The sequence below is a fragment of the Leptodactylus fuscus genome, chromosome 8, assembly GCF_031893055.1.
Source record: "Leptodactylus fuscus isolate aLepFus1 chromosome 8, aLepFus1.hap2, whole genome shotgun sequence".
Taxonomy (NCBI): domain Eukaryota; kingdom Metazoa; phylum Chordata; class Amphibia; order Anura; family Leptodactylidae; genus Leptodactylus; species Leptodactylus fuscus.
The window spans coordinates 18,372,284-18,380,403 of record NC_134272.1 but is presented as its reverse complement, the minus strand read 5'-3'; the positions used below and the strand labels follow the sequence as shown (position 1 = coordinate 18,380,403).

Here is an 8,120-nt window from a genome sequence, read left to right as displayed (position 1 = left end):
ACCAGTTTTTTTAAACCAGACACAGAGTTGGACATGCAGTACTCTGTGTCCGATTTAAAAAAAATGGTTTCGCCATAAAACGCTCACCGGCGCTCATGGGCGGACTCGGCATGACAGGTTTCTGTCTTCTGCATGCAGAAGACGGAAACCTGAGAACGGAGTGCCGAATGCTAGTGTGAACCCAGCGTAAGCGCTATTATCCTGAGCATTTAGTTGTTTTGTTTATAAAAAATCCATTCAGCTATTCCAAAGGTATAAGCCCTGTTAGTGTTGATGTATATAAGGGTATACTAGCCAAGTGGGTGGCAGCACTGTGGTTTCTCTGGGGACGGGGTCTCTGTGTATTACCACCGACCTGGCTAGTAGAGCTTAATTTGCATCCACACTAACAGGACTTATAGCTTTGGAATGGCTGAACAGATTTGGATAAACAAAACATTAAAATGTTCAGGGTGACAGCGCCTATCAAATGAGATATGTCCTTGGGCTTTTCTGACTTGGTGACAGGTCCTCTTTAGATGCATAGTACTAAACAGATTATGGGCTCACATTTCCATGTAGCATGGAGAGGCAGTCTACTGTACAGCAATTGGGATTTCCTGTGACCTCTTTTGCAGCAATATGGTAGTGACCCAGACAGTCTCTAGGGAACCTAAACTAGACAGCCTAAAATATACAGAGAAGAAGAGGGATCCCACCCTACAGATTTAACTCATTCACCCCTCTCTTCTGTGTGTGTTTCCATCGCCCTCCTCAGCTGCTCCTCCAGATCCTGTTTTGCCACTTGTTCACTTTTCAGCTCCTCTTGCAGAGAGACAATCTCAATAAACAGCCGCTCCTGTCTGTGCTGAGCTGCTCTCTGGAAGAACAATAGAAGACAAGGCACTATTAGTAAGACCTATGAGGTTTCTGCAGGTCACACAGGTAGGGTATAAGCTGCTCCTTCATGTGGTTAATAAAACCAACAGAAATATAATATTTACACACAGTAGTTATTTCTGTATACCTGTGGAGATGAAAGCGGTGTGGTCTGTCCTGCAGGGGGCGCTTGCACACTTAGTGTCCTTAGCTTCTCATTCTCATCATTGAGACAGTTGACCTCCTGAAACAAGCGGCTGAAGGAGGCCGTCAAAGCTGCCTGGGTATATAACAAACATAACAATACTAAGATAGATAAAAGAAGAGGATGTGGACCGATTGGTTGAGTTGGATTGTTGGGGTTGATCCTTAGTATTATAAGGTATCATGATCATGTGCTACGGCCCAAACCCAGAAATATCATGTTCTGGAGCATCAACTCAACCAGCAGTGGAAACTAGTTAAAGGGATTTTGTCAACAAGACCCAATATATCACCTCAGCCAGGAGATTGATTCAGGTGACCCAAAACTACCAGTGTTTTCTCCTTGCAGATCGCTGCCTCTGATACAGAGATATCGACATTTTTGGCAATATGCAAATGACCTCTTTGGACAATGGTAGAATCCTTATTTGCATACTGAAAAAACCACGACTGAGGCGCCGATTCACAAGGGGAAAACACAGTTTGATTCAGGTGACCATAACCTATATCTGCGGGCTGGGTTGATATATTGGGTTCCCTTTAAACGTGGAGGCAGACGAGGCTTAACTGGATTAAAATTGAATCTGATCCAATAATTCGGAACGCTGTACAGAAAGAACCGTGGGAACAGACCTCACCATTTTTTGCGTAGTTTTCTGCTGCGTGTCTGCCAGGTTTTTCTGCAGGCCTTGTAGAATTTCCTCTGAGTTCTTTATCTGCTCCAGTAACTGTTTCACCTGCACGAGACCCATCAGCTTAGAACAGGTCCGTATAAATATATCTATAATGGCGTGATGTATCTATATAATGGCGCACCTGGTTAGCACAATCCTCCGAGCTGCATCTCAGAGCGTCCTGCAATGCCTCCTTCTCCTGGGTCACCTTCTCCAGCCGCTCGCTGGTGTTCTGTAGAGCTGCCTTCTGCTGTGCAAACTGGGTAATGGAGAAAGAGCGCCCGAAATGTTACAACAGTCACCACTGCTCCCTCCCCACTATACTTACTGGCCATCCAGATTGTATCTGAAATTCAATATAAAGCAACTTTGCGAATACTTATCTATTCAAATCTCATATGATTTTCTGACTGCACGATAGGTCCTGTGAAGTCTGATCCTGCAGTCAGAATTATTAAGACGAATGTCTCCTCTGCCAGTCTTATCTCATTCCTCCATTGGTGTGAGATGTGCCGGGATTATTAAGAAGCTCTGACACATCTTGGAAGATCTTAAAACTCTTCTAGTAAATTTATCCACTGTCTCCTTTTACTTACTAATCTATATTTAAGCAAAAAGAAGGGAAGAGATGGAAGGAAATGTAAGTGCTGGATCGGACTATTCGTGTCTGTTTGTAGTCTGCCACCATGAAAACACAGACCTGCAAAGGAGCTGTAAACACAAAACGACAGGCCTATTTGTGGAGTAGCTTCATTGTCTATTGTAGCTGCAGCCTCTGACTAACTGTAATACCTATGGTTTGCCTCAAAATATACAGAGGAGTTGGTGGACTCCAGTTACCTCTTGCTCAGATAATAGTTGGTAGCCCGCCGGGGGAATGTAGATACACTCAGGTACCAGGGTAGCTGTAGAAATAAGAGAGGCCGTGTCCTCCTGGCCCTGGATCAGCCTCTCCCCCGGAAAAGAAGATATAGAGACACAATCATAGCCCCGGGCAAAGGCCTCCGCACTAGCCATGAGCTCCGAGTCATCTGAAGGGCTCTCAGGAGAGGATGTGAGGGGGTCCAACCCAAAGCTGCCATCTTCTGTATGAGACATCAATACACAATGGCCTCCTGTGGGACATGAAATGTAATAGACATCACACATAACTTCCTAAAAGTCACAGAGCAGTTACTGACGGGCGAATAACAGAACAAGCGGCCACAGGGTGACACATGAAGTAACACAACGTGATGGTCAAAGGATAAGCCAAGCCGGATGGATTTTTGGTCTCATGCAATTTTACCTACATAAACATCAATATAAGTCATAGGAAACAGCGACCCACCTGCAACAGGTCACCACGCACCCTGTATATAAATAACCTGTGACCATGCAGACCCTCAAACTGTATATAACTATCTGCCGCCATCCAGCCCTGCATATAAATTACCCACACGCATCCAGCCCCTCACCCTATATATATAAACCACCTGCAGCCTGTGTATAGCCTCCTGCTGCCATCCAGCCCCTCACCCTGTATATAACCACCTGTGACCCTCCAGCCCCTCACCCTGTATATAACCACCTGTGTCCCTCCAGCCCCTCACCCTGTATATAACCACCTGTGTCCCTCCAGCCCCTCACCCTGTATATAACCACCTGTGACCCTCCAGCCCCTCACCCTGTATATAACCACCTGTGTCCCTCCAGCCCCTCACCCTGTATATAACCACCTGTGTCCCTCCAGCCCCTCACCCTGTATATAACCACCTGTGTCCCTCCAGCCCCTCACCCTGTATATAACCACCTGTGTCCCTCCAGCCCCTCACCCTGTATATAACCACCTGTGTCCCTCCAGCCCCTCACCCTGTATATAACCACCTGTGTCCCTCCAGCCCCTCACCCTGTATATAACCACCTGTGTCCCTCCAGCCCCTCACCCTGTATATAACCACCTGTGACCCTCCAGCCCCTCACCCTGTATATAACCACCTTGACCCTCCAGCCCCTCACCCTGTATATAACCACCTGTGTCCCTCCAGCCCCTCACCCTGTATATAACCACCTGTGACCCTCCAGCCCCTCACCCTGTATATAACCACCTGTGACCCTCCAGCCCCTCACCCTGTATATAACCACCTGTGTCCCTCCAGCCCCTCACCCTGTATATAACCACCTGTGTCCCTCCAGCCCCTCACCCTGTATATAACCACCTGTGTCCCTCCAGCCCCTCACCCTGTATATAACCACCTGTGTCCCTCCAGCCCCTCACCCTGTATATAACCACCTGTGTCCCTCCAGCCCCTCACCCTGTATATAACCACCTGTGTCCCTCCAGCCCCTCACCCTGTATATAACCACCTGTGTCCCTCCAGCCCCTCACCCTGTATATAACCACCTGTGTCCCTCCAGCCCCTCACCCTGTATATAACCACCTGTGTCCCTCCAGCCCCTCACCCTGTATATAACCACCTGTGTCCCTCCAGCCCCTCACCCTGTATATAACCACCTGTGTCCCTCCAGCCCCTCACCCTGTATATAACCACCTGTGTCCCTCCAGCCCCTCACCCTGTATATAACCACCTGTGTCCCTCCAGCCCCTCACCCTGTATATAACCACCTGTGTCCCTCCAGCCCCTCACCCTGTATATAACCACCTGTGTCCCTCCAGCCCCTCACCCTGTATATAACCACCTGTGACCCTCCAGCCCCTCACCCTGTATATAACCACCTGTGACCCTCCAGCCCCTCACCCTGTATATAACCACCTGTGTCCCTCCAGCCCCTCACCCTGTATATAACCACCTGTGTCCCTCCAGACCCTCACCCTGTATATAACCACCTGTGTCCCTCCAGCCCCTCACCCTGTATATAACCACCTTGACCCTCCAGCCCCTCACCCTGTATATAACCACCTGTGACCCTCCAGCCCCTCACCCTGTATATAACCACCTGTGACCCTCCAGCCCCTCACCCTGTATATAACCACCTTGACCCTCCAGCCCCTCACCCTGTATATAACCACCTGTGTCCCTCCAGCCCCTCACCCTGTATATAACCACCTGTGTCCCTCCAGCCCCTCACCCTGTATATAACCACCTGTGTCCCTCCAGCCCCTCACCCTGTATATAACCACCTGTGTCCCTCCAGCCCCTCACCCTGTATATAACCACCTGTGACCCTCCAGCCCCTCACCCTGTATATAACCACCTGTGTCCCTCCAGCCCCTCACCCTGTATATAACCACCTGTGTCCCTCCAGCCCCTCACCCTGTATATAACCACCTGTGTCCCTCCAGCCCCTCACCCTGTATATAACCACCTGTGTCCCTCCAGCCCCTCACCCTGTATATAACCACCTGTGTCCCTCCAGCCCCTCACCCTGTATATAACCACCTGTGTCCCTCCAGCCCCTCACCCTGTATATAACCACCTGTGTCCCTCCAGCCCCTCACCCTGTATATAACCACCTGTGTCCCTCCAGCCCCTCACCCTGTATATAACCACCTGTGTCCCTCCAGCCCCTCACCCTGTATATAACCACCTGTGTCCCTCCAGCCCCTCACCCTGTATATAACCACCTGTGTCCCTCCAGCCCCTCACCCTGTATATAACCACCTGTGTCCCTCCAGCCCCTCACCCTGTATATAACCACCTGTGTCCCTCCAGCCCCTCACCCTGTATATAACCACCTGTGTCCCTCCAGCCCCTCACCCTGTATATAACCACCTGTGTCCCTCCAGCCCCTCACCCTGTATATAACCACCTGTGTCCCTCCAGCCCCTCACCCTGTATATAACCACCAGTGTCCCTCCAGCCCCTCACCCTGTATATAACCACCAGTGTCCCTCCAGCCCCTCACCCTGTATATAACCACCTGTGTCCCTCCAGCCCCTCACCCTGTATATAACCACCTGTGTCCCTCCAGCCCCTCACCCTGTATATAACCACCTGTGTCCCTCCAGCCCCTCACCCTGTATATAACCACCTGTGTCCCTCCAGCCCCTCACCCTGTATATAACCACCTGTGTCCCTCCAGCCCCTCACCCTGTATATAACCACCTGTGTCCCTCCAGCCCCTCACCCTGTATATAACCACCTGTGTCCCTCCAGCCCCTCACCCTGTATATAACCACCTGTGTCCCTCCAGCCCCTCACCCTGTATATAACCACCTGTGTCCCTCCAGCCCCTCACCCTGTATATAACCACCTGTGTCCCTCCAGCCCCTCACCCTGTATATAACCACCTGTGTCCCTCCAGCCCCTCACCCTGTATATAACCACCTGTGTCCCTCCAGCCCCTCACCCTGTATATAACCACCTGTGTCCCTCCAGCCCCTCACCCTGTATATAACCACCTGTGTCCCTCCAGCCCCTCACCCTGTATATAACCACCTGTGTCCCTCCAGCCCCTCACCCTGTATATAACCACCTGTGTCCCTCCAGCCCCTCACCCTGTATATAACCACCTGTGTCCCTCCAGCCCCTCACCCTGTATATAACCACCTGTGTCCCTCCAGCCCCTCACCCTGTATATAACCACCTGTGTCCCTCCAGCCCCTCACCCTGTATATAACCACCTGTGTCCCTCCAGCCCCTCACCCTGTATATAACCACCTGTGTCCCTCCAGCCCCTCACCCTGTATATAACCACCTGTGTCCCTCCAGCCCCTCACCCTGTATATAACCACCTGTGTCCCTCCAGCCCCTCACCCTGTATATAACCACCTGTGTCCCTCCAGCCCCTCACCCTGTATATAACCACCTGTGTCCCTCCAGCCCCTCACCCTGTATATAACCACCTGTGTCCCTCCAGCCCCTCACCCTGTATATAACCACCTGTGTCCCTCCAGCCCCTCACCCTGTATATAACCACCTGTGTCCCTCCAGCCCCTCACCCTGTATATAACCACCTGTGTCCCTCCAGCCCCTCACCCTGTATATAACCACCTGTGTCCCTCCAGCCCCTCACCCTGTATATAACCACCTGTGTCCCTCCAGCCCCTCACCCTGTATATAACCACCTGTGTCCCTCCAGCCCCTCACCCTGTATATAACCACCTGTGTCCCTCCAGCCCCTCACCCTGTATATAACCACCTGTGTCCCTCCAGCCCCTCACCCTGTATATAACCACCTGTGTCCCTCCAGCCCCTCACCCTGTATATAACCACCTGTGTCCCTCCAGCCCCTCACCCTGTATATAACCACCTGTGTCCCTCCAGCCCCTCACCCTGTATATAACCACCTGTGACCCTCCAGCCCCTCACCCTGTATATAACCACCTGTGTCCCTCCAGCCCCTCACCCTGTATATAACCACCTGTGACCCTCCAGCCCCTCACCCTGTATATAACCACCTGTGACCCTCCAGCCCCTCACCCTGTATATAACCACCTGTGTCCCTCCAGCCCCTCACCCTGTATATAACCACCTGTGACCCTCCAGCCCCTCACCCTGTATATAACCACCTGTGACCCTCCAGCCCGGTTTTCTCTAGGAAAAGCTTTAGATGTCAGTTCCCAGAGATTGCGCATGTGCAGTTGGTGTAGGACTACAACTCTTCGCAGGCTCTCTGCTCCATTCTGGGAGTTGTAGTCCTATAACAGCTGCAGAGCCCCAGGCTGCACAGTACAGATTGTAATACATGGTAACGCCATAATGCCGCATATAGGAGTAGTAAGTCTGTACTCACCCTTGTTACAAGCCCCTCCACTTGTCTTCACGTCCTGACCCCCAACTTTCTTCCCAAGTAGATCCGCATCCGCGCGGGACACGTTTCCGTATCCGCTCGGCAATCTCCGTCACCGCTCGGCTCTGTGATTAGCAGAGACTTCGGTAATTTCCGTCAGCACTCGGCCTCCGGACTGATACAACCTTCTCCTATTGTCTTGGTGGCGGCTCGGAAATTTCCGGCCGGGGTGAGCTCGGAGACTTCGGCAATTTCCGCCAAAGACAACCAAAAACAAAGACAACTAGCCTGGAGTGCTAGTCAGCAAGTCCTAGTCAGCAAGCTGGTGCATGTCATATGTGGGGGCAACCTGGGGGGTGGTGGACATGACACTGTGGGGGCAACCAGGGGGTGGTGGACATGACACTGTGGGGGCAACCAGGGGGTGGTGGACATGACACTGTGGGGGCAACCAGGGGGTGGTGGACATGACACTGTGGGGGCAACCAGGGGGGTGGTGGACATGACACTGTGGGGGCAACCAGGGGGTGGTGGACATGACACTGTGGGGGCAACCAGGGGGTGGTGGACATGACACTGTGGGGGCAACCAGGGGGGTGGTGGACATGACACTGTGGGGGCAACCAGGGGGTGGTGGACATGACACTGTGGGGGCAACCAGGGGGTGGTGGACATGACACTGTGGGGGTAACCAGGGGGTGGTGGACATGA

The 8,120-nt window shown here is 52.1% G+C and overlaps 1 protein-coding gene across 1 annotated transcript; it reads right to left on the bottom strand.

Annotated features, from left to right (window-relative positions):
* Window positions 1-551: 551 nt before the first annotated feature.
* RABEP2 (rabaptin, RAB GTPase binding effector protein 2) lies at window positions 552-7,513 on the bottom strand. Its single transcript, XM_075283851.1, has 6 exons — window positions 7,413-7,513; window positions 2,577-2,851; window positions 1,879-1,995; window positions 1,701-1,799; window positions 1,007-1,138; window positions 552-859 (listed from the first exon to the last, which is right to left on the bottom strand). Exons 2-6 carry the CDS (start codon window positions 2,832-2,834, stop codon window positions 713-715), a joined length of 753 nt encoding a protein of 250 aa, XP_075139952.1. The 5' UTR covers window positions 2,835-2,851; window positions 7,413-7,513; the 3' UTR covers window positions 552-712.
* Window positions 7,514-8,120: the final 607 nt, after the last annotated feature.

Bases quoted from the DNA above. Each gene is read 5' to 3' on its own strand.
- RABEP2 (XM_075283851.1), bottom strand. From the start codon at position 2,834: ATGTCTCATACAGAAGATGGCAGCTTTGGGTTGGACCCCCTCACATCC. The intron at 1,800-1,878 runs GTGCGCCATTAT...GGTCTCGTGCAG, and splicing joins CGGAGGATTGTGCTAACCAG to GTGAAACAGTTACTGGAGCA. The intron at 1,139-1,700 runs GTGAGGTCTGTT...TTATATACCCAG, and splicing joins AGAAAACTACGCAAAAAATG to GCAGCTTTGACGGCCTCCTT.